Source organism: Desmodus rotundus, chromosome 2, assembly GCF_022682495.2.
Source record: "Desmodus rotundus isolate HL8 chromosome 2, HLdesRot8A.1, whole genome shotgun sequence".
NCBI classification, from domain to species: domain Eukaryota; kingdom Metazoa; phylum Chordata; class Mammalia; order Chiroptera; family Phyllostomidae; genus Desmodus; species Desmodus rotundus.
The window spans coordinates 1,197,124-1,222,209 of record NC_071388.1 but is presented as its reverse complement, the minus strand read 5'-3'; the positions used below and the strand labels follow the sequence as shown (position 1 = coordinate 1,222,209).

The 25,086-nt window shown below is 51.7% G+C and overlaps 2 protein-coding genes and 1 pseudogene across 2 annotated transcripts; all 3 read left to right on the top strand.

The window, feature by feature from the left end:
* Window positions 1-289: 289 nt before the first annotated feature.
* On the top strand, window positions 290-965 carry KRTAP7-1 (keratin associated protein 7-1). The gene has a single exon (XM_024561064.3). The coding sequence runs from the start codon at window positions 336-338 to the stop codon at window positions 597-599; it is 264 nt and encodes an 87-aa protein (XP_024416832.1). The 5' UTR covers window positions 290-335; the 3' UTR covers window positions 600-965.
* A 1,059-nt stretch (window positions 966-2,024) lies between these two features.
* LOC112308654 (dnaJ homolog subfamily A member 1-like) lies at window positions 2,025-5,679 on the top strand (annotated as a pseudogene).
* An 8,545-nt stretch (window positions 5,680-14,224) lies between these two features.
* KRTAP8-1 (keratin associated protein 8-1) lies at window positions 14,225-14,796 on the top strand. Its single transcript, XM_045194805.2, has one exon. It carries the CDS (start codon window positions 14,274-14,276, stop codon window positions 14,466-14,468), a length of 195 nt encoding a protein of 64 aa, XP_045050740.1. The 5' UTR covers window positions 14,225-14,273; the 3' UTR covers window positions 14,469-14,796.
* The last annotated feature ends 10,290 nt before the right edge of the window (window positions 14,797-25,086 follow it).

Here is a 25,086-nt window from a genome sequence, read left to right as displayed (position 1 = left end):
TTCAAGAGTCTCTGATGCCCTCAGAAGAGCAGTTAGCCTGATGGGGTGAAATCAGCGGTGCGTCCAGCACAGCCCCTGGCTTTGATGATGCGCCACATTCCTTTGCAAACAGAAACGCCAACAAAAATGTGGGCGAGGAGTCTGTGTGCCCTTCATACGCATTTTATTGGCACACACTGGAGCCATTTATGCAAATGAGCGGGAGGACGTCTAGACACGCATGCGCGCCCTCCAGCCCGCGGTATAAAAGGCGCTTGGCCTGGGGAGCTCTCCACTCCCACCTGGTACATCTTGCCCTTCGCAGTCTCACCGGATCCTCCCCGCCCGCTGCCACCATGACGCGTTTCTTCTGCTGCGGCAGCTACTTCCCAGGCTACCCTTGCTACGGGACCAACTTCCACAGGACCTTCCGAGCCACCCCCCTGAACTGCGTCGTGCCCCTGGGCTCCCCGCTCCAAGGCGGCTGCGGATGCACCGGCTACGGCTCCCTGGGCTACAGCTTCGGCGGCAGCAACGCCAGCAACCTGTGCTGCGGGTACGGCGGCAGCTGCTGCAGGCCTTGGGGCTCGGGCTCCGGCTTCGGCTACAGCACCTACTGAGGGCCCAGGGCTCCGGGGGGCGTGGGCTCAGAGCGGCCTGAAGAGCAGCGACACTCTTCCTGCTGCCGCCGGTGCGCTTGGGAGCGATGTCCCCCGCCTTCTGCTGGCTTCTTCTGGACGTCTGGGCTGCGATGACGTCGAGGGAGCCGCCCAGGCGTCAGCGCCCCACGGGGACACTCCTGCAGCCAAAGGACGCGACGCGCATCTCTCCAACAGGCCTGGGCTGTAGCAGGGAAACTAGGAGTTGGTCCCTTTCAGTGACTCAGCTCACGTGCCATTAACTTCTGCACCAATATCTACGTGTTTCGGATTGGGTGTGGGTAGGAAGGGGTTCTGCTGCTGGTCTCTTAATAAACCTAATTTACTGAGCACGCACATTTTTCTTCTGGTTCTTTCACTGTGCTTTTGGGCTTTTGAACTCACCAGTTTCCACCTGTCACAGGCGACTTCAATCAAGTCTCATTCCGATTCCAGACTATACCTGAGGACAGGGTGGGGCCTCACCTTCTGTCCCTTTACGCTGAGATTTCAGTTTTTAAACATTTTATTACACCGTCCAACATTTAACCGAAATACACGTAACTGTTAGTGTTTCTCTATGCTGACTGTGCATGGGAAGCTTTCCCCGCTGCTGAACGCTGAGAAAGTGTCTCTCCTCCTTCCCTTCGTGACAGTTCCACTTCAGTTTTTCCCTCCGTCCCCACTCTGAAGTTCACGTTCAATATTTGTGATTTTTGTCAGTGTTTAAATGTTGGTGTCTGTAGGACTCGGCTCTGGAGAGGCCGGAGCCCAGAGGCCGCTGGAGAACTGCAGCGGCTTGTACTCGGTGACGAATGTCTGGGCTCCGAGGTCCGGTCAATAAAGAGAAGGCACCAGCAGAAACCACAGTGTCTCCCTCCTTCTCACAGACGGGCGACATGCCTCTCCCTTCTCCTCCTCTGGGTGCACGGGCAGCTGTGTTAAAAACGAATCTTGTGTTCTTCGGAACAATAGGTGCCACCCAAAGCCCTCGAAATATGTAGTTTGCACTTAGAAATGATTCTTGTGTTGCTTTTGGAGAAGTCTCTGCTTCGTCAAAGCAAAATCCTTTACATTAGAGTTAAAGCAAATTCATGAAACAGTTACTGTGCCCTGCGTGTTTCGGAGAAGGTGCCCCATCATTTCTGTGGACTCGAGCGGTTACCTCTCTGCTCTGTGGGCACAAAACATTGTACAGGCTAGCGGAAGGCCTGTTCACATGCGTGTGAAGCCTTCTTGGGCTTTGGCCCCCGTGGTAAGAATTTGGGGCCTGTAAAAACCTACGAGAGAGGGAACTTTCCAGAACACTCAGTGAGAAGTGGAGGAGCCGTGGCTTTCTGAGCTGTACGCAGCAGCGCGCTGCTTCCGGCTCCTCCACACCTGCCTCCTGCTCACTGGCCGTCAAAAATGGTGACAGAAAGCATTTACTATGATGTTTTGGGGCTCCAACCCGATGCCGCCCAGGAAGAATTGAGAAAGGCTTACAGGACGCGGGCCTTGAAGCTCCACCCTGATAAGAATCCAAATGAAGGAGAGAAGTTTCAACAGATTTCTCAAGCTTACGAAGTGCTCTCTGACGTGAAGAAAAGGGGATTATATGGTAAAGGAGGGGAACAGGCCATTAAAGAAGGTGGGGCGGGGGCGGTTTTGCTCCCCCATGGACATCTTGGCTCTTGGCCGCATGTTCTGGGGGAGGAGGAAGGATGCAGACGGAACGGAGAGGTATCAGTGTTGGGCATCAGCTCCTGGTAACCCTAGAAAATTTATGTAATGGTGCAACCAGATAACCAGCTCTGCAAAAGAAGGTGATTAAGGTGAAGGCCAGGGTGGTGAGGAAGGAGCAGTAAGGTGCTGTCCTGGTGGCCGAGGGGCTGGGGTGCAAGCGAGAACTCTTCCCACAGGGCCTGGTGTGGTTCAGCAAACTAAGCCTGTTGTGCCTGGAGGCCAGGGCGCCGGGAGTGGAGCGGTCCGGCAGACAGGAGCAAAAGCTTCCATGGGAGGAAGGTCATTCGAGAGAAGATTCCAGAAGTTCATGTTGACAGAGGCATGCAAAGTGTCCAGAAGAGAACATGCCACGGTGAAGGAGACCAAGAACTGGGCCTGGAGCCAGGAGACACTCTCATGGTTTCAGATCCAAGGGACTGTTCTATTTTCACTTGGCAAGGAGACCTTTCCATGTGTGGGGACGCACAGCTGATCAGAGCTTTGTGTGGCTTCCCGAAGACACCAGGGGCCGTCGACAAGCCTCTCCTCTGGGCGAGATCATCAAGTGTGGAGACCTCAAGTGCATGCTACAGGAAGGCAGGCACCCCCACCCACCGCAGCCCGTGTGCAAAGGGCCGCCCAATCATCGCCCTTAAGGTCAGCTCTCCCGAGAAGGGCTTTCTCTCTCCTGATAAACTCCGTTTCCTGGAAGCACTCCCTCCTGCAAGGAAGGAAGTAGCGGAGACTGAGGGACTGGAGCAGGGAGAGCCGTGGACTTCGGTCCAGATGGAGAAAGATGGCACCATGCCAGTGCAGACACACGCACGGGAGGCTGACGAGCAGTCACCCTGGGGCGGCACCCAGGGCCAGGCCTCTCAGTGGTGGCGAACAGTGTGCACCGCTGGCCTGGTCTGTGCAGTGGTGAGTGAGGGGGGGAGGGCGGTGGGCACCACAGGCTCAGGACTGGCTGTCGCAACTATGTGGTGTTTTCAGAGTTAGATGAAGAACATACTGAGTGTGCACAAGCCTGACTCTCCCGTGTGCGTGATGCCTTCAGTGTGCAAGATAAGCTTAACACCTGCGAAAACTATTAAAAATCTCCCTTCGTGTGGCAGGCCCTGCTTTGCAGCTAATTCCAGCGATGGGCACGGCATAGCTTAGACTGACTTCGGAGTGTGACCCCGGGTTGGTAAGCTCTGAAGTTCACCTTCTGTGTTTAGCGGGCAGTCAGACAGGAAGCTTAATTTGTAGGGAAGTGTTAGTGTGGGCAGGTGTGTTGAGTGGGACTCGAGACACCTCTGCGCTGTGTCCTCGGCTGTTCTGGAAGAAGCCGTGTGACCCCACTGTGGGATGGTGATAGAGACGGCACCTTGCTGAAGGGGGTTTCACCCTGATAAGCTGCTTCTTGGGGGCTCACACTCGTCCAATTGCACTCCCTCCTGGGGTGCCATTAGAAAATATATGTGTAAAACTGTACCAGTCCTTGGTCACATTTTTCCCTTCTCTTTCGACCATGAGCCTTAGAGGGGTGGCTTCTGGAGTGTGCTGGCTTAGAGGCTGAGAGATGAGAACTTGACATGGGGAAGCACTTTGCCTGTGTGAGGTAGGAAGGTGTTTTTAGGTACGTTACAGGCTTGCTTTAAACCATTCACTCGTGCTCCAGAGCGGCTGTGGTTCACTGCTGGTAGCACAGCAAATTATGGCTAACTTCAGTCGTGTGTTTGAAAGTCCTAGGTTTAGGAGCCTAAGTCTGGATATCAGAATTTAAGCAATTCTTGAAATGTGTGAATGTGTTCTTAATACACTGATTACAAAGCAAAAGAAAGAAGAAAAACAGACCTTTGACAGAGAGTCACCCACCAAATAGCCACGGCACTGAGCGCTGTCCTAGATGTGGGGACAGCAAGGTAAGTAGCCCTTGCCCCCAAAGTTCGACGCTCGGCATTTACCATTTAGAGGACACGAGTCTTCTACTTGATGCCCATTACTGTGCTATGAGTGGCCATCCAAAGTCAGAATTCCTCACTCGTTTCCTTCCAAGGACTCCAGGTAGAAGACAGGCTTCACCAAGACCTGCCTACCCATGTACCTGTCTATCTGGACCCGCCCCCACACCCACATCTGTACCCACCCACGACCCCACCTACCCATGTACTTGTTTATCTGGACCCACCCCCACCCCCACACCCACATCCGTACCCGCCCATGACCCCACCTCCCCTAGGAACAAGGGAAGCACAGTTACTGACACGAGAGGATGTAACCTTGATGCAATACCAGAGTCTACAGTGCGTGCTTCTGTGTAGTCAACTGTCCCAATGAATGTCCCTTCTAGTTGTTCCCCCTGGTCCACACAGTCACGGTAAAAGCACGTTGGAAACTGGTGCAGGAGGGCAGCGACGGGGTCTGTCCGCGGGGAGCACAGTCCCACGGGAAGGCAGGGGCAGGGTGCAGAGGGGAGGTGGGCGGGGCTCTACCCTGGCAGCTAGTGCTGAAGAAGGTCTGACCCTACCTGGAGGTAGCGTGACCTGCCTGCGGGGAGACCCAGGGGCTGCAGGTACTGGTAGGGGGGTGGCTCGGGCTCTGTCGTCACATTGCTTCCTATTCTAAAGCCACAGTTCTTTTTGTTGTCTATTCAATAGTCTTTATTTTGACTTAATTTCAAAACTGCAAAAAAGTTGCTGTAGTAGTGCAAAGAAGTCCTGCCTGCCAATTTCTTAAATGTTTCCATTTTGTCCCATTCACTTTGTTTTTATATATTGTATACACAATACTGTTTATGTATATAGTAACATCACGTATATATAGAGTATTTACATATTGTCAAATCCACTTCAGAATACATTGCAGGCATTATGCCCACTTACCCTAAGAACAAGCACAGTATGATTAGAAAAATTAGGAACTTCAGTACTGATACACTACAAAGTTAGCGGCTTAAAACGGCACAAGTTCATCCCCTTAAAATTCTCGAGGTCAGGTGTTTAAAATTGGTGGAGGTCAGATCAAGGCGGGCTGTGCTCCTTCGCAGGCTCCAGGAGAATCCATTTCCTCGCCTTCTCCTGATTCTAGGGGCCGCCCCAGCCCCTGCTGTGTGTCCCCTTCTGTCATCTTCAAAGGTAGAAGAACAGCGTCTTCCAATCTCTCTCCTGGACTCTGGCTCTGGCCCTCCTGCCTTCCTGTGTCGCTTCCAGCATCCTTTACACTACAGGGACCCACGCAGATCATCCCAGATAACCTCTCCCTGAAGGCCAAGAGATTAGCACCTGAATCCCCCTGCTGCAGCGGACAGGGCAGGTTTCAGGTTCTGGGGGACCACATGCTGCTGCCCATAGGTCCTATCAGGAAGTGCGCCTGATTCAGAGACTGGGTGGTGCTGGTGTTTTCAATCCTCACGGGGGTGGGGTCATGTTTACTGATTTTAGAGAGAGGGAGGGAGAGAAACATCGATGTGAGAGAGAAACGTCATTGGTTGCCTGCTGTATGCACCCTGACAGGGGGGCTGAACCCACAGCCTTTAGTTATGAGACAGTGGTCCTCCCACCTACAGAGCCACCCGGCCAGGGCAATGGTGCTAATTTCAGCAGAAAAAGGAAAGGTTTTAAAAACTAGTTTCTATGCTTGTGTCCTACCCTTCATTGCCCTTTACAGGAGGACTCTCTGTATTGCGTTTTCATTTCCCCTGAGGATCGGGGGAACCACTACAGTCGTGGGGGGGGCTGCTAGTCAGTGAACGGGAGCTCTTCAGACTGTGTTGGACCTTCACTGGAGCCCCCGCAGGCACTGGTGGCGGTGGTCTCTCAAAGTACCCTCCCCGCCCAGGCGCCAACTCCTCCCCGGGGACTCGCCTCCGAGGCTCCTGATGTTCGCGCTGCTACCGTGTCCTGTTCTTTCCTTCCCGTCCCCCGTCCCTCTCCGAGATCTGCTGTGTGGGCATGCCTCCTCCTTCCCGTGTGGCAGCCTCTCTGTCCAAGGATGTCAGTGCTGCTTCAGAGTTTTCAAGACTTTCCTAATGAACAACCTTGAATTTTAAGACAGAGAAATCTTAAAATTCAGATTTTAAGATTTGAAGTTTTATCCACTCATTTGCTGATAGGCACTTAGGTTGCTTCCAGTACTTGGCTATTGTAAATTGTGCTGCTATGAACATTGGGGTGCATAGGTTCTTTTGGATTGGTGTTTCAGGGTTCGTAGGGTATAATCCCAGCAGTGGAATTGCTAGGTCAAAGGGCAGTTCCATTTTTAGTTTTCTGAGGAAATTCCATACTGTTTTCCACAGTGGCTGTACCAGGCTGCATTCCCACCAACAATGTACTAGGGTTCCCTTTTTTCTGCATCCTCTCCAACATTTGTTTGTTGATTTGTTTATGTTGGCCACTCTGACCGGTGTGAGATGGTACCTCATTGTGGTTTTAATTTGCATCTCTCTGATGGCTAGTGATGCTGAGCATCTTTCCATATGTCTCTGGGCCCTCTGTATGTCTCCTTGGTACATTTACACAATGGAATTCTACGCAGCAGAGAGAAAGAAGGAGCTTATACCCTTTGCAACAGCATGGATGGAACTGGAGAGCATTATGCTAAGTGAAATAAGCCAGGCGGTGAGGGACAAATACCATATGATCTCACCTTTAACTGGAACATAATCAACAAAAGAAAAAACCAAACAAAATATAACCAGAGACATTGAAATTAAGCACAATGTAACAATAGCCAGAGGGGAGTGGGGAGGGGATAGTGGGGAGAGGGATTTACAGGAACTACTGTAAAGGACACATGGACAAAATCAAGGGGGAGGGTGGAGGCGGGGGAGGGAGGTGGGATTGGCTGGGATAGGGTGGAGGGATGGGGAGAAAATGCGGACAATTGTAACTGAATAACAATAAAAAAATTGAATTTTTAAATCTTAAGATTTAAAGATTTTTAAAGATACACGTCCTAATTTTTGAATTTGTCACTTTTGAATTTGTTGATTGAGTTTTAGAGAGAGAGGGAGAGAAACGCCGACCTCTTGCTGCATCCACTCACGCACTCACTGGCTGATTCTCGTGGGTGCCTGGAGCGGAGATTGAAGCTGCAACCCCGGCGCACCGGGATGCTGCTCCAACCCACTGAAGCACCTGGCCGGGGCCCGATGTCTACATTTAAATTTACTTATTTTCATGTGGAATGACTGGTCAGCAAAGACTTTGAGGAAGTGACGCCTCCAGCAGAGCGAGCTTGCCATCGCTTGTCACTGGGCAGTGACGTGAAGCGTCATTCCCAGGCCACCAGGAGGACAGGACCTCAGGCCTTCCAGTGGGCGACCAGAGAGTGAATGAGACTCCTCACCGAGTCTGTCTGCATGCCGAGCTGGCACGGGACTGTCACTTCTTATCCCGACCCTTTCAGCACACTCGGCGTGCAGGGCCGCCCTGTGTTTGAAGGTGTATGCGAGCGCCGTCTCTGGCTCTCACGCTGCCTGCATCACAGGAATAGCCCTCAGCTGCTCCGTTCCGCACCAGTGAGGGCAGGGGGTCGAAGCTCCAAGTGGCCTTCACACCCCACAGAGACTCACAGCCGCAGAAGGTCCCTTGGAGTTGCTTCCCACGGCAGTCAGGACACGCACCGAGGTGTTGCGGGGCGGGCGGGAGTCGGTGAGCTGAGCTGCATGCCGGCGTGGCTGTGGTGCCGTACTGTTCTCTACGCAAACCCCACGGGCTCCACTTCAAATAGCCAACTTCAGTAATTAGGGGCTCCCTCTGATCATCAACCAGGGAGCCTCGCAAACGCGGCTTAGCCCCAAAAGCGCTGAGAAAGCAAGTTACTGAAATTGTGCCTCAAATTAGCCCCAAGGCTTGGTCAGCGAGTTCTGGCCCGTGTCCCTTTGGGGTCAATCTTATGTGACTGCATGTGCTCTTGACTTTTGACCAGACTCGTTTGATCTCGGCTTTATTCACATTTTGGGCTAGCAGGTTTGTGTGGTGGGGGGGGGTGGCGGAGGAGGATGGGAGGTTGTCCTTTGCCTTATAGCAGGGGTCCCCAACCCCCGGGCCATGGACCCGTGCTGGTCCACAGCCTGTGAGGAACTGGGCTGCAAGCAAAGCTCGCCCGAGCTCCGCCTTCCGTCTCCCCAACCCCAGCCACAGCACGGGGGTGAAGCTCACCTGAACTCTGCACCCCGCCCCCCCATTCCACAGCGGGGCTAGGGAAGTGCAGCTTCCCTGAGCTCCATGTCCTCTCATTCCCCACCACCCCAAGGCTTCCATGAAACCGGTCCGTGGTGCCAAAGAGGCTGGGGAGCGCTGCCTGTCGGTGGTGGGGCGGCGTCCCTGGCCTGTCTATGCCCCTTAGGTGCCAGATGGCACCCCCAGCCATGACAGACTAAGATGTTGGCAGTCACAGCCGATGGCCCTGGGGAGCGACATCACCCACACCGATGCTGCACTAGCTGTGGTTCCCCAGCCGGGCGAAGAAGGTGGAGGCTTTCTCTCCTCCAGCGTTTTGTGCTTTGCTGCGTGACTTGTTGAAGACGACACCTTCTCCGGCAGCTTTCCATAGGACACCGCACATTTCTCAGGGGACAGCCAAAGCCCCAACTTCACTGAGATGCTCGTGCAAAATGCAGATTCCTCGGCCCCCGCCCCGAGCCCTGGCAGCTCCCGAAGCTCAGAATTTTGAGTTTAGACAAGAGTCCCGAGTGATCCTTGCAGAGACTACACTTTTGGAACTATTGTGGAGATGTCAATGTCTCTGCTCCACGATCCCCTCCCTGCATCTTGCTTTTGCCAGGACGGCAGCTGGGAGCTCGTGCGTGGGCGGTAGTGGGGGCACGGGACACAGCAGCCTCACGTCTAATGGACCGGATCCCGTGACCGAGGCTGAGTGGCCGTCTTGGCTCAGCAGTGACCCTGCGTTCGACTCTTGCCACGGTTGAGGCGGGGAGTCCGGGAAGTCAACCCACTTTATTTTACCGTCGAACGATGTGGGGTCCACAGGAGTGATGTGCTCGAGCTCCCTCAGTGAGCGAGCGGCCCAGCTAGGCTCACGCCGTTTGCTCGTTCCTTTGTCCATCCTGCCGATACCTCCCGACGCCCGACCGAGCTCTGCAGTGAGCGGGGCGCCAGGGCATCAGGCTCCGAGGGCGTCGCTTTTGTCTCCGGGATGCAGGTGTGTCGGTGAGGCCAACACCAGTCCCACAGACAGAGGTGGGCAGAAGTGTGGGCGCAGGCAGGGGGTGGCCTCGGTCACGCTGAGGGGGACTAATGAGGTGGCGGATGGGGCTGAAGACCTCCCGAGGACGCACTGACTGGTGTCTGAGGCTTGGTCGGCGGGAGGGAGGGGAGACGGGAAAGGTGGTTTTGTGCAGGGCACAGAGGGTGCGAAGGCTGAGTGAGACGAAACTCGATTCGTGTGAAGAACTGAGGGACCGTCAGTGAGGCTAAGGCAGAGTGAGTTGGGGACTTTTAGGTCAGTTTAAAGATTAGGAAATATTTTTACCCTACAAGCAATGGGAAGCTATTGAAGTGTTTTTTAAACGATTTTATTTATAGTTCCGGAAGCGGAGAAGGAAGGGCGAAAGAGAAGGAAAGAAACAGCAATTTGCGAGAGCAACATTGATCACACGCCCCCTACTGGGGGCCTGAAGCACAACCCAGGCATGTGCCCTGACTGGGGATCGAACTGGGGACCTTTCGGTTCGCAGGCCAGCACTCAACCCACTAAGCCACACCAGCTAGGGCTTTGAAAAATGTTCTGTGTGTCTGTGTGTGTTTGTGCCTCGCTTTGTGTGTTTTGTGACCAGATCTGCGTTTTGTACACCCGGTGGCTATGGGAAGCAGGCTCTCGGGAGGGGGAGATCCCTTGATTGGTTCTGAGGCTGTGGTGGCAGGGCAGGTCCATCGATCGGTCGCTTGAATGGGGTTGTGTGTCAGGCTGAATAGGGAGCCCCGAAGCTGCTCATGGTGAACCCCTGTACCCCGTGACCACGTTCCTCATGTGGACAGAGGGACTCGGCTGAAGCTGATGGAGTCACACAGATGTCCTAGGAAGGTCATGGGAGGGTCAGAGTCACAGGAGGAGCTGTGACACCAGAAGCGAGAGGTTGGAATGACACTGGCAAGTGCCCACAGGACAGAGCAGTCAGGCCACCTCCAGACGCAGACAGGCTGGGCAACGGAGGTTCTCCTCGGAGCCCGTGGCCTGGCTCAGTCTGCTGGCTGCCAGCTTGGCGGGGCAGCTAGTAACCCCAGGCTGCTCCCAGTCCCTGGTGGGCAGCGAATCGCAGCGTCCGGAAACCGGGAAGAGGGGGTTGACGGACAGGAACGGATTCAGGCGGTTTGACAGGCTGGATTCATAGCCTCGGGGCCAGGGAGCGACTCCGCGGTGTCGGTTCTTCTCATTCAGACGGATCCTCCTGCGGGTGGACGTGAACCTTAATTTCATATCGACAAGCAGATGCCACGTCTGCGTGTCAGGCCCGAGACACCAGTGATTACATTTTGTATGCAAGGTAGCATTTGTGCTGAAAGGAAGTCATATTTTGAGGTCACAGTGTCTGATTATCCGGCAGAAGTATCCAAAAGGCAACGCTGAGGAAGGTGTTGAAAGCGAGGGTCTCAGCCAGCCTCTCCCTCGGGTTGGCTGCAGGTTCTGGAAGCATGAAAGTCCCCTCTCTGTAGCTCTGGTTAAATCTGGTCTCCCCTGGCTAGTTTGTCATCCGTCATCGCCCCGAACACCTCCCAGAGCTCACCGGGGGGAGGGCCTCACCCGACAGGTGTGCCAAGGTGTCGCTGTACCTGGAACACAGTAGAAACTCAATAAAGTCTGTGAAAATAAGTGCTTGAAAAGATGAATGGAAGGTAATTATGGGTTTATAGAGGTACCACTGGCATATAGTTTAAAAACTCGTTTAAAAGTGTCCCTGTAATTTCTGTCATTCTTAATGAATGATGATATTTTGAAGCTGAAAACTTTGTCCACGAAGCTGAGGAGACAGAACTCTTTCATCGCGCGTTGGCATCGACCGTCTTTCAAAGTCTGTACACAGTACACTTCCCGCTCCTTTGTAGCAAATCAAAGAGCAGGAGTTTTCCCTGCCTTTTTATGTCAGACCTCATCTGAAATCAAAGACGTCTACGTAAGGAGAAATCCAAATGTCAATTAAATAACATCTTAAGGTCATTGCTGAGAGAGAAACGGGTCCTGGGCGTCACCAAACTCACAACCGTCCAGCACTGTGCCGTCTCAGGCGCGCGAATGCACCTTCATGCCACAGGGTCCTGTTTTTGGGAGAAACCTGCAAAAGTAACGCCTTTGAACAGCGGTTGGTTTAGACAGCTGCTATTTTCCTGCCGGGTCCCTCCAGCCCGCTTCTCCAAATGTTGGGAGGCATTAGAGGGGCCACCGAGTTTGGGGGGGCTGGGGAAGAGGCTGTGTTGGAGATACATGTAGTTTGGGTTTGTGGGGGAGACTGGTGTGGTTTGCAGTCACCCTGTGCCTCAGCAAAGCTGTTTCCAGCCACCCTTGTGTGGGGATGGCTTCTGGGACCTCTGTCCCAGCCCTTCTCCTGAGTCCCCTGAACTTGTGACATGAGGGCTCAGGACCGGGGTCCTGTCCCGGCGTGAATCTGCGCCTGGCGTTCGGCCAAGACATGTGGTGGGGAGAACACGGATGGAAACGCAGGAGCCAGAGCCAGTCTGTGGAAAAATACTACAGAGCTGGATCGGACCATTAACTAGTAAAAATGCTTCTTCCAAATTCTGTAACATTCGTGATTTTTGGCAGTGTTTAAATGTTGGTGTGAGTCCTCGTGACATTTTAACAAGTGTTTACTACTTAATTCTACATTGCAATGCTGTATTCCCTGTTATAGAGGGGGCTCTCCATGCTGGGTGCACCTCGGCTGCTCACAGCCCGGCCGCTCCTGGGAGGGACCTGGGCCAGGCGAGTGCTGCCTCAGGCCCAGCTCGGGGTCAGCCAGCTACTCCCTTTGTTTCTGGATAGCGACGTGTTGATAAATAGTGGTTTTCCCTAAATATTCTTGTGCGAGGGTTTTCTGTAGAATTTCTAGACAAGCTTCCACCCTGTACATGGGCTTTAAGTTTTTAAAAGACATTGTATTTTAATTTTTATTCACCGTTACTGCTCCATACAGCGCTGGAGGGCGAAGCTAGTCTCTTAGATGGGTGGCAGGAGGGAGAGAAACTCGTTCACACTGAGCCTCATACCTGAACTTTGGCTTCACTTCCAACCCTTTTCCTCTATTTACATTGTGCAATGCTATTTTTTGTTGAGCCTATCTTTTCCCCAAACGTTACTGGATTTTTGTCTTCACGAGGCGGAGCAGAGGGATAAGAACGGTGTAACGTCAGTTACCGTATGGTCTCTAAGGAGGAATCTGCTGCTGGATCTTTTTGTGTTTTAAGAGTGAAGCTGATTTAACGCCCCTGCCACTCATTCCTCAGCTGTCAGTCACGTGAAGAGTTTGGATCTTAAATGCTGAGTCACGGGGTGGCCAGCCAGTCGGCGCTGCTCCTGGGTGAGCCGGTGGGCAGCTGCCGCTGTGATTAACCAATTAGTGGTTAGGATGAGGCCGAGTTTTGTGTTTTTCTAGGCGTCTCGTCTCCCCTTGTCCTTGGATTCAACCTGTGATCTCTGCGTGCTCCCAGAAGCCTCCGCCTTCACCACCGTAACAGGGAGAAAGCTCCCCTCGGGGTCTAGAGCAGAATGTGGGGGCCAGCACGTAAAATGTGGCTGGTCTAGGTCCTCCTCCCCTTCTGCAGGGGCCCCTCCCGGCTCCGTGTTCTGTTCTGGTTCTGTGCCACGTGCCCTCCTTTGCTGTGCTTTCTGTAAGTTTTTGCCAAGTGCCACTCCAGGGAGTCCCAACGCGGGTATCTGGGAATAATGCAGTCAGTCTTGCTTGACCCAAATTAGCTTGATTGGTCTTGTCAGTCCTTCAACCTGTATCTGAGAACCACCTGTCTGCTTAGAGAGGAGTGGCTTCCCCTCCCTTCCGGGGCCCACGGTCATTCTCGGGGTGAAGTAATGCTGGTGTCCTGTTGTGACCTGGCCCTTCACAAGATCGTTGGGTCTGACAGGCACTCTGGTTTCCGCAGTCTAATAGAAAAACGCACACGATTTAGGGTAAATTTTCCCATTCACTTTTCTGCTTTTTACGTTATTATTTTCAACATTTACTTTAAAAAGTGTATCAGGCCAACAAATCCTACTTGTTTGACAACTGATTTCTAGGGTCATTTACAAAGTCCTTTTTTTTTTTACAATGACGAGATTCTCAGTTGAGGCAGCGGTCTAGAAATGTGATGTCAGGTGAAATCTACGGTTAAGGTAAAATATTTAACCAGCTTCTAAACAGGGTAACTAGAAGCTGAGGAGAAAAATGGGAGGAGCCCTCCCAGGGAGCCTCATCGCCCTTGTCCTGCGCATGGCCAGAAAGAGGGTTCGCAGACCGAGTCATCCTCACACCTCGGTTCTGAGATGGACTCACCAGTGTCCAGCACGGATTTGTTGCATTTCAGCCAAGGGTTGCCCTGGAGACTCAGGGAGCCCAGGCCTGGGCAGTGGTCAGGCCCGCCCATGACCCCCCTCTTCCTCCCGCCCCCAGCACCTGGGCACCTGTGCTTCTTTATAGCTCCAGCCTCTGAGTCCCTCTGGTGCTTTCAAGCCAGCGTGGTGCCCTTTCGAGGGAGGGGACACAATTTGTTGGAAGGAGTCCTGCCTAGAAGAGCTTCCTTCAGCAACTGTAAAGATCTCAGGCAAGAGTCAAGCATCTTAATGAGCTTTTGGGTGATGCAAATTGGTGACCAGAAGAATGAGGAGGGCCTGCGCCTCAGGCCACACCCCTCAGTGGGGTATATAAGCGCTGCAGGGAGGTTGAGGACCATCACACTGAGGACAGGCCTCCTCCCGCTTCTGCACCTGCTCCCGAGCCCGCACCTGCTCTCCGGCACTATGTACTGTGGCAGCTTCACCGGGGCCGCCTTCCCAGGCTGCTACTGGGGCAGCTATGGCTACCCCCTGGGCTATAGCGTGGGCTGCGGCTACGGCAGCACCTACTCGCCCGTGGGCTACGGCTGCGGCTACGGCTACGGCGGCTGTGGTGGGGCCCTCAGCTACCGGAGGTACTGGCCCTACGCACTCTACTGACGGTCTGAACCCAGAGGAAGAGAGGAAGACCCCGTCCTTGCTTCAGGCCTCACCTGCCCATCACAGGGTCATCACCTGCTTCCCACCTGCTCCCCACCTGCTCGCCACCTGCTCCCCACCTGCTCAGTGGCTACGTTTCAGGATCCTGGGGAAGAAAATGAAAACTGCAAGCCGTCTCCTGCTGCCTGCCCTGGGTGATGGGTATTGGGATGTTTTCAGAAACTTGACATCCGCACGTGTATCACTTTGGGACTTTCCCTGTGCTCACGGCCTTTGCCATGATAAAGCTGTGGCTGGTCTGTCCAACTCCCAATAAACTTGCCTGAATCAGCATGATATCCCCCCCTGAGTGGCGTTTCCTTTGGGGGGGGTGCATATTTTCCGCACACTGAGTGGGGAGGTAGGTGGGTTTAAATTTCTCATGTGGGTGTCAGAAGCCGTGAGAAAGCAGCTAGTCCTTGATCTTGTGTGATAAGCAGGCAAGGGGCTGCTGCTTGTGTTGGAAAGAAGGAAGACTGTCTCAGCTGTCCCCAAACCCTGGGACATCCTTGTCTCACCCTTGTGCTCATGGTACAGTACAGCGGCCACCCCCAGGTGCTCCTCTTCACCTTACTACTCCGCTGCTCCTCCGGAAGCCCCGACAGCCTGGCCTTTCAGTCACTTCCGTATTAGTGCGGATGAAATCCCCTGGGCTCCTGCTCAGGGGCTGCTGATTGCAGAATAAAACACCTTGTCTCCTCTTCAAGGATTCGGAAGCATCAAACCACACAGTGGCGATGGCCATGTGAGGAGTCTGAGGGTCTTCTGGGGAAGGGATAAACCCCCTACTCGAAGCCACCGAAGATGTCTGCGTGGCGGTGTGGACGCACCAGGTTGGACGCCGCAGCAGACAGCTCCTTGATCTTTGTAGAATCCATTCCAGGTAGTGCGTTTCACTCTCAAAGATACGAGCACCTTTTCATAGACCCGGGGGGGAATGTGACTGTAAGGAAGGAGTGTTCTGAAGCTATATCAGCTTTCCTCTGTGTTCTCAGAGAAAAGAGCAATATTTCTTTTATGAGCCAAATAAAAAATGTTGCGGCTCTCCTGTTGAAAGCGTTTTCTTGCAGGGGTGGGAGGGTCGGACTTGGCTGTTCTCTCATGGAACATCTGCATGCGGTTCTGTCACACGTGGTTGACCATGCAGCTGAAACCGTGATGGCTATTTGGAGAGTTCCTTTTGGAAAGGAGTATTTTCTCCACCATATTACATCCAATGGTTACCTTAAAAAATGAAGCCAAAGCAAACATCCTGTTCAAGGATCTACTTAGTAGACTCTTCTCTGGAACTCACGCTGATAATGGTAAATTGTCATCTAGGCGACCGTGCAGGTTAGAATAGAACGGGGAAGAGGGGTTTTTCAGGACTTGGAGGGTGACATGGAAATTAGAGGGAGACCTTTGGACTGCCCGGGAGTGGTGACTGAATCTGCCCTTGAAGAGCCCAGGGAGCCCATAGTCCCATGTCCCTGGGTTGTGTGCAGGAGGGTCGCCGGACAGCCGGCCTAAAACGCAAATTCTCAGGCCTCACTCCCAGGAGTGCCGACTCCCAGGCACGTCTGAGGTGAGCCCCAGAAGAAATCTAAATGTTTGTCCAGCTTGACTGAGGTGCAGTCGGCAAATAAAAATGGTGTGTATGGAAGGGGCACAACAGGGTGGTGTGATAAGTGTGTGCGTTACGAGGTGGTTACCACAACCAAGCTAGTTAACGTTCCCATCACCTCATCCACTTACGTTTTTTCCAGGTACATGAAAAGGCGCTCGCCATCACTAATCATTAGGGAGCCACAAATCAAAACCACCACGAGGTATGACCTCACACCTGCTAGACTGGCTACTATTAAAAGAGACAAGACATAGCAAGCACTGGTGAGGATGTGGAGAGAAAAACAACCCTCATCCATTGTTGGTGGGGACGTAAATCTGGGCAGCCACTCACAGAAATCAGTATGGAGGTTTCCCCCAAAAGTAAAAGCAGAGCTTTTGTGTGAGCCAGCAGTCCCCCTCCTGGGTGTGTGCCTAAAGGAAGAGAAGTCACTGTTGTGGGGAGAGGTGTGCACCCCACCACCACTGCGGCGTTGCTCACCAGAGCGGAGAGGCGGGAACAGCCTAAGTGTCCCTAGATAAACGTGTAAGAAAAATGTGGCACAGATGCAGCAGAATATTATTAAATCTTGAACTGCTTAAAAATTCAAAAATTGTTTTAATTTTAATTTATGATAATGTAAAAATCATTCGATAACAAGATCGTATTAAAAAGAAGGAAATCTTGTCATCTGCAACACCATGGATGAACCAGAAACCTAAAGGTTTACACGTGCCCCAGGGATCCCAGTTCAGGTGATGGGAGGTACTGTCTCAGGCCACCACACGCACACGCGTGTGCACTTATGTATGTAAGTCTGTATTTATTTACGGGTGGATTTATCTACGCTCAGGAAACTGAGTCCCGAAGAGGAAAGTTGTTGCCGCCTTTGCAGGGTAAAGCGGAGGGAGGAGTGCGCTCTGTGCGCGCAGGGAAGCGCACCGTGCGCCCGGGGCGTGCCTCTGCGCTCGATGCCTGCGCACCACGGTGCCGGAGGCTCGGCTTAAAGGGAAGCTCGTGTTATTGGATGATTTTGTAAACTCATTTTCCTGTGTAACGCGAAATCATTCCCCATTACTTGATGCCATTCCGTGGTTTTCTACTGGGATTCACTCTTGGAAATTCTGACGCAAAGATTTACTCCGGGGTCTGGGGTTTGCGCCTGTGGGTCTTCCGTTCGGAGCAATCACAGGATCCTTTACTTGCGGCTTCTCAGTTCCCATCTTTTTCAGCTCCCTCCACTTATTTGCAATCTAGGAGCAAAGAGATTTATCCATGCCTATGTGGGGTCTCTAAAAATAATAGCAGAATAAATACGATTTAGGGACAAAGTGAAAAGACGGAGTAGGAGGAGCCCTGGATGCGCCCTCCAGGGTCAGCTGTGGTGGGGGAGTCGTCAGGGGTTTGGTGCTAACCCTGGGTGAGGCTTGGTGCTGAGAGCTCTGCACGTGGCAGAAACTCAATAAAAATGAGGGGACTAGGCGGTTCCCTCAGTAAACACGGGAAGTATGTGAAACATCCGCTTGCTAACATCTCGGACTATTCTGCAATTCACAGCCACGTGTGGGTTGGAAGCCAGATGTCTGCACATTTTATGACTTGGAGTCATTTCAGAAGGTCACACATGAAAAAAAGTATTGTTTTCCTTCCTACTTCTTCCTTTATTGTTTATTTCTCGTAGTTCCTTGAAAAAATCTAAGCTATGTATATTAAAGATTTTCCTACCAACTATAGCCTATGGAACTAAGAAAGGTGATTTGAATATTGAAAACATCTTATCTAGAGAACCTTTGAGAGAGAAAGAGAGACAGAGAGAGATACGCAGAGATATGATTTCTTCCTGTGTTTTAGGAGGTTTGGAGTAATTTTCCTGGAAGAAAGGAGGGGCTGGGGGGCATTCTGAGCATCTCTTGAATTATGAGTCTGTGACTGAGTGTTGCTGGACAGAATCACGTGGCGTGGCCTTATTTAGAGATGAGTGCAATGCCATTTCCACTCTGTTTACTAATTTTATTTATTTTTTTATTATTTATTTTTTATTGTTATTCAGTTACAATTGTCTGTATTTTCTCCCCATCCCTCCACTCCACCCCAGCCAATCCCACCTCCCTCTCCCACCTCCACCCTTCCCCTTGATTTTGTCCTTGTGTCCTTTATAGTAGCTCCTGTAAACCCCTCTCCCCACTGTCCCCTCCCCACTTCCCTCTGGTTATTGCTACATTGTTCTTAATTTCAATATCTCTGGTTATATTTTGTTTGCTTTTTTTCTTTTGTTGATTATGTTCCAGTTAAAGGTGAGATCATATGGTATTTGTCCCTCAGCGCCTGGCTTATTTCACTTAGCATAATGCTCTCCAGTTCCATCCATGCTGTTGCAAAGGGTATAAGCTCCTTCTTTCTCTCTGCTGCGTAGAATTCCATTATGTAAATGTACCATAGTTTTTTGATCCACTCATTTGCTGATGGGCACTTAGGTTGCTTCCAGTACTTGGCTATTGAAATTGTGCTTACTAATTTTTGAATGATTTGTTTCTACAACATACTTATCTTTGTAAAGGGGGGTCTTACATGCTGCAAGATTCCTTAAAAATTCATTGTCAACATTTCACATCCTGTGTTTTGGCCAGGTGCTCTGTCTCTCATGGTGCCTACCACCTGGTCCCTGGCTTCCGGGGCACACAAAAGTCCTCTCTTTTAATGGTAGTGGGCCCAGTGTCTTCGGTACTCAGAAGTACTGACCCATCAGTCATGGCCGACTGTATGAACGCCAATTTGTATTTACCCGTTTGGTTCACAGGAGAGGATTAAAAGCCCCAAGACGTTTTCAAGGATAACTTCAATAGAAAATATGTTTTGTGCTGTTAAGCATTTCCCAAGGATTCTTTAAAGGCTGTTTTGAAGGCTTGTAACATCTGCCCTCCATCACGGGGCTGTTGGGAAATGTTCTCCAAATGGCATTCTGGAAGCCCCTGGGTGTTTGATCGCTCTGTCCAATAAAGCTGCTGGCCGTGAAATGACGGCCATCGGGAGTGTGGAGATGGCAGAGCCATGGCGAGTCTGGTGCGTGCAGACCTTACACGATGTTCACGACGCCCTTGCACATAAGAAATGATGGAACGAGTTGTCCTTCTCCTCATTTTTCTTTGCCTGCATTTTCTTCTCTTCTGCTTCAACATCATTGTCCTTGAGCTTCTTGCTTCTCAGAGGATCACGGCTTTCTCTTCTGTTGCCATAGATCTTGTTAAAGTCAGGGTCAGTTCCTCAGTGGATTTATGAGCCACTTCTCAGCACGGAGATGGGTCCAAAGATGGGCTTTCCCAGCACAGAGGAATCTCATGGCCGCAATAAACCAGCCTTTTCAAAGATTTACACTGGCCCTGCTCCCACACCTGAGAAAGGGTTTCGGCTGTAATGAAAAAAGAAAACTTTTTTCTTATCCAAAGATGGTTGGCTTGCTCTTTTGCCAGTAACTTCAGACACAGGAAGCAAAGCAGAAACTGGAAATGCTTCATCCGTATGTGGGTATAAATTTTGATTTCTAGTAATTCTCCTTCAGCGGAAGGGTGGCTGTTCTGAGAGCCCCCAGCGTGTGAGAGCTGAGGCCCACTGGACATGCTCAACTCGTGGTGTTCTGGTGGATTATGTACAACGATACCATACTTAGAACCAACCGCCCGACTGCCCAGCCGACCAGCTGACCAGCCAGCCTGCCCACCGCCCAGCCTTGCGTCTGTCACGCTAGCAGCACCATTACTTTTGAGCTAAATGTTAGACGTTTCCATCCCATTGGTCTTGTATGAAACTGAAAACCTTCTGAAGTGGCTTTATTGAGATTTTAAGTTAGGCTGTCATTTTGATCATATTCTAGCATGATTTTTGTTTTAGTCATTTCAACGATACAAATAATTATGCAAAAGAACTAATTAATATTTAATATGTTTCTGGGCTTGCAGTGTATCATTATGCCCCCTAACAACCTTGTGAGGTCGGTTTTATTCCAGGCTCTATTACCTCGCCGTGCACGCGAGGAAGCTGGACTTCGGAAAGTTCAGGGGCGCGGTCACGGTTGCGAGGCCAGGAGCGGCAGGGTGGGGTGCGCCATCTGGGCGTGGTTGCTGCCGAGCTGCTGCCTGCCTCCTGCCGCGCAGGTGTGTGGGCCGCGTGAAGGGACCTCATCCGCCTTGTTTGCCACTGTGTCCCCCATGTAAAGCATGGCATCAGGCTCATACCGAGGCCCCAGTAAATAGATCATAAAGGAAAAGACAGAATGTTATTTTCTTTCAAATTAAAAAAACCCCCAGCTTCCTAATGATGACAATATGATCCTTGAAAGTCACTCGTTCAGCTCTGAAGGTGGCACTATGTGGTTCAGGCATTTTGTGACACCCAGGACAGATTTCTTGAATGTGTGCACTTTGAGCCCGGAAACATGGTCCTGAGGTGGAGGAGGGGCTGCGGTCTGGGCCCTGGGAGGGCGATGCGGTGACGTCCCCCAGAAACTCCCCCTTCTCCGGGTCTCCCAGGAATGCCCATGCAACTGGATCTCGTCCTGTCGCAGCGATAGCAGATGCAGAGTCTTGTCAGCACGAGTCTTCCCAACTGTCGAACATGATTGGATGTTTTGCTGCTGAACAATGGGTACATCACACACAGTGCGGAGCCAGAAGGCCAGGGGAGAAGGGAGAGGCGGGATGGGAAGAGGCACGCTCACCTGACGGAGGGGTTCTCCTCGGCCCAGCTCAAGTCGGTCCCCTAGCTCTCCTCAGCCAGGCTCCGGCCCACACCGGTCTCCACGTTGTCTGCTTTAGTGAGAAACCCGCCGAGTCGGTCACACCAACACTCCCGTTCCGTGTCTGACTGCCCCAGATATCCATTTGGTCGGGTCCTTCCCCTTCCACCACCGCCCAGGAGATGCCTGGCGGCTCCACCTGCCTCCAGCGAGACCCCGAAACCAGCTCTCCCCCTGGAGTTTCCTCCTAGACTTCCCACCCACTGACTCTCGCCCTGCTCTTTGGCTATGAAGTCCCGCTTCTCCTCATGTTGGGAACTGAGCCCCTCCTGCCCCCACTACTACAGCGTCCTGCCCCATCCTGGAGTGAGGTCAGCCTTCTGACTTAGCAAGTGTCAGGAGTCATTTTCCAGCACAACTCAGCTCTCACGTTCCCGGTCTACTTTCAAATTTCATTTCTGTAATTTATGATGTAAAGAGAAACTTCCTGTTGCCACCCGAGTGCCAAGTACACTCTGCTGGTCTGAACACCCACCTTACAGTTCAATTCGCCCAAACCCTGGGCTGCAGTGCCCCTGCCAGAGTTCCTGCCCCACTGCGCCCGCCCGCACTGTGTAATTACGGCCCTTGGTTGCATGCATTTCTGCTGATTGGAGGCTTCTTTGGCCTTTGCTCCGTTTTAAAGGTGTGTTAGATCTACGAGCTCTTTAATAAATAGCTCTACCTCCCGTCCTGGCAGAGAGCTTTACGAAGCACGAGGATACTCAGTAAGTGTGTTGTTGGGTGTCGCAACCAGCCAGGTTTGTTATTGAGAAATCTGACCCTTGGAGTCTGATTTAACCAGAGACTTTGAAGACAGGGCAGCAATGTCTCAGCACAAAACCCATGAGGAAGATGCTCTTGATGCTGGCAGTTCATCAAGCTCCAGGTTCTCTCGATCTCCAGGAGAGTGTCTTCTTTCTGCAGTCAGGTCTAGCAGATGAGTGAGAACTTCAGTTCTGTTCCAAAGAATGAAGGGGTGTGGTTCTCTGTTGCAGCCCTGCATGGGGTTTATGTACGTCATGACGTAGGAGGAATGGCCCTGTTACTTGCCATCAGCCTGTCGCCCGACCGAGTCTTCCTGTCCCGGGCAATGTACCAAGAGTCCTCCCCTGACGACTTCCCCTGGACGGCTACTGGGGCGTGGTGGGCATTCCTCTTGCACAGAACTGGCCGTGGCCATAGCAGCCCCTCCTCCCCATGGGCTCTGGGCTGTGTAAGGTGACCCACCACTTGGCTGCAGAGGATACTGGTCAGCAGGAGCCTTGTAAGGGACCCGGCTCTCTGAGACCTGCTGGGACATTTCATTCTCTTGTTTCCAGTCTGATGCTGCCCTCCTTTGAGTCCCATGTGCTGCTCGGCCAAATCCAACTCCGCAGATGCTAAGTCAGGGTCACTTCAAGACCCACCACCTTCAGCCTCGGAGTCTTTGAAGCTTAGCAGGAGTTTGTGATGCCGGCTTGGGATTCTCATTTGAAATACGTTCTGCTCTGGCACATTTGCCAGTGGTTTTCATCTTGGGGGGATTTCTGTTTTCTCCTCAAAAACTGACCTCAGGTGACATAGGACACGTGGCTTGCATATCTTTTCTGTTGTTGTGGTTTGAATATGTTTACGGTGGTCATATTTTCAATTATAGCTTACAAAAAACCAGTGTTTAACTCCAGTGACGTGAAGATTGATTTTTTGTACATTACCCAGAGACGTTAACCCTGGGCTCTCTCAGATGTGGAGTAAGTGGTGTTCTGGTTGGTTTGCTTTACACGTGAAATCCAAAGTCCGGTTGTAGAATCAAACCTATTGATTTTAGGACTTCAATAACACAGAATGACTGTCTATATTGAAGTATACATCAAACTGCGGTTGTTTGAAATGCAATGAAAAATTAATTGTCGTGTACAGTTGTGAACACACATTTGTCCATCCTGCTGTTCTCTCTCAACTTACCTCCCGTCTGGAACCACGCTGGTCAGCATGTGGCTTCTGCACCCTGGAGGGAGGTGGCTTCTCCACTCTGACGCCGGCCCCAGACCTGCCGCTGGCAGTGCGTGCTCCAGCTCACCACTAGGCGATGCGGGTGCGCCAGGCTAACAACAGAGGGCAGCCTGGGCTAACCACTTTTAAGAGTTAGATTTGGAACATGATCTAACAGAAAACAATGGTTTTCAGATATGTTTATATTGCATCGTACAGTCCCACTGCACACTTGTCTACGTCATCTGATAAGAGCGTCACAAACCTTGTGAGTTGGGGCAGTGGCTGCCTGTTTTCCCAGCCTAGCGACTGAGGCACAGAATGTGGCGCTGCTGTCGGAGCTGGGACGGACACCGCCGCTCTCCGACCAGGGTTCAGGTCTTCCGGTTCTACTGTTGTGGTGCTTTCGCTGTAGCACATATTGACCACGGTGCGGGCTGGTCAGTGATGAAAACAGAAACATAAGTAAATCCATGCAAGACTGTGATACATTCTTGGACATTTTATACTTGTTTTTGCAGGAAATAAGGAAATACATTAGTGCATTACTCTTACCTTTTCAGGCCAGCGCTTTGTCCCTCACCCAGTGTTAAATATTGTCCCCGTGGGTTCTTTTTGTGACTCAAGTCCCTCCACAACGGAGGATTTAAACGTGGTCGGTCCAGGGCGAATAGAACCTTGAATAGGGTTTTCATTAACCTTTCCAAAAGGTGCACCAAACGCCCTGCCATCTTTCTTACACTTTTCTAAGCAATGGGGTATTTTAAGGAATTGAGTAAAAATCGGGAGGGTTGTTTTTGTTTTATTAAATCTGTCCTTTGATAGCATAACCTCATTTTTTCCCTGGTTTCAGGCATCTTGCTGGGCCCTGTCCCAGGAACACCGGCCAGACCCAGGGGACAGTTCAGTCAGCGGAAGCAGGTCAGTTTGATGGTTTCTATACACGTGAGGGGCAGGGTCTGCTGAAAGGCCAAGCTGGTTACGTTTCCGATGGCTTTCCTCGTTCTGGGTGCCGGCCTGCAGTCAGCCCGCAAAGTCACGCTCCTGAGGGAGTGGGAGGGAGGCCCGGCCGGCGCTCACACGTGGCGGCCCCTGGGCATCCTCCCCGCGTCCGACCCCCTCTTTGTTCGCCCCTGGCAGGCCTCAGTTAGCGTCACTGTTACTTAATAAACTTAGAGCTTAAACAGGACAGAGGAGGGGCAGGGAAGAAATTAAAAATTCATTAAAAAGCGAGTGAAGGCAGGGGCCGTTCTCAAAACTGATGAAATACTTATACATATAAAGCATATTTGGCGGTTGCTGGACACCAAATAGTTGCAACCGAATGTGGAATGGATTCTAATGAGAAAGAAACACTTTTGCGTCTCGTGAGATACGATTCACGAGATTCACATCCGTTTTTCAAACGTCTACAGTGGGCTCGGCCGGCATCAGTAGTTTCTCGGGAGAAGACTCCCAGGGTGTCTACCTTTCGTGTGACCAGAAAACACCCATATACCCACAAGCAACTCTGGATGAGAGAGCAGGAACAATCTGGTTGCTCAGAAGCCTGGTTTTTGATGGTTCAACTGGAAAACAGCTTTTCCCCAAGACTTTGATGACATGTCAGTAGCTTTGCAGTTAGAGGGACAGAACTTCTTCCAGGGACACTAGGAAGTCAGTCAACTTCAAGCAACTTTAAAGAGCAGAGAGATGCCAGGGGTGCAGGGCTGTTCGTCTCTGTGCTCTGTGCGAGTGTATAAAAACACGCCACACTCAGGACACGTGGGTTTTGCTGCCAATGGCTCGACTCCTAAATAATGTCCTTTGGCTTCTTCTTCGGTGGCCATTCACTCAGGATCCCCCCGGACAGGTGCGGCTGTCCCCTGGGCACTGCGTTGGCTGTGGATGTGGCTGCACAGTGTCCCCCCGTGGGCTGTGGCGGTTCCCACCCCCTTGACTGCAGAAGAGGCTGGGCATTTGAGCTCCATTAATCAACCTCTGACCGCGCGAACTTATCGCAGTAGGTGTCCCCAGGAGCCAGACTTGGAGCAAGGTTTTATTGACAGCTCTCCAGAAGACAAAACGTGCATTCCCTGTGTGTTCAACTGTACAAAGCAGAGTGGCCAAACTTCGTGGGCTGAACTTTAATGAGAGTCTTAATTTTTCTTCATAGAATGTTGGACCTTATTTTAAATTCTCCAAGTGTATTTGATTTTCACGTGTCCTCCCAGATTTGGGTTCAATGTTGTCAGAACTATGCTCCATTTAGT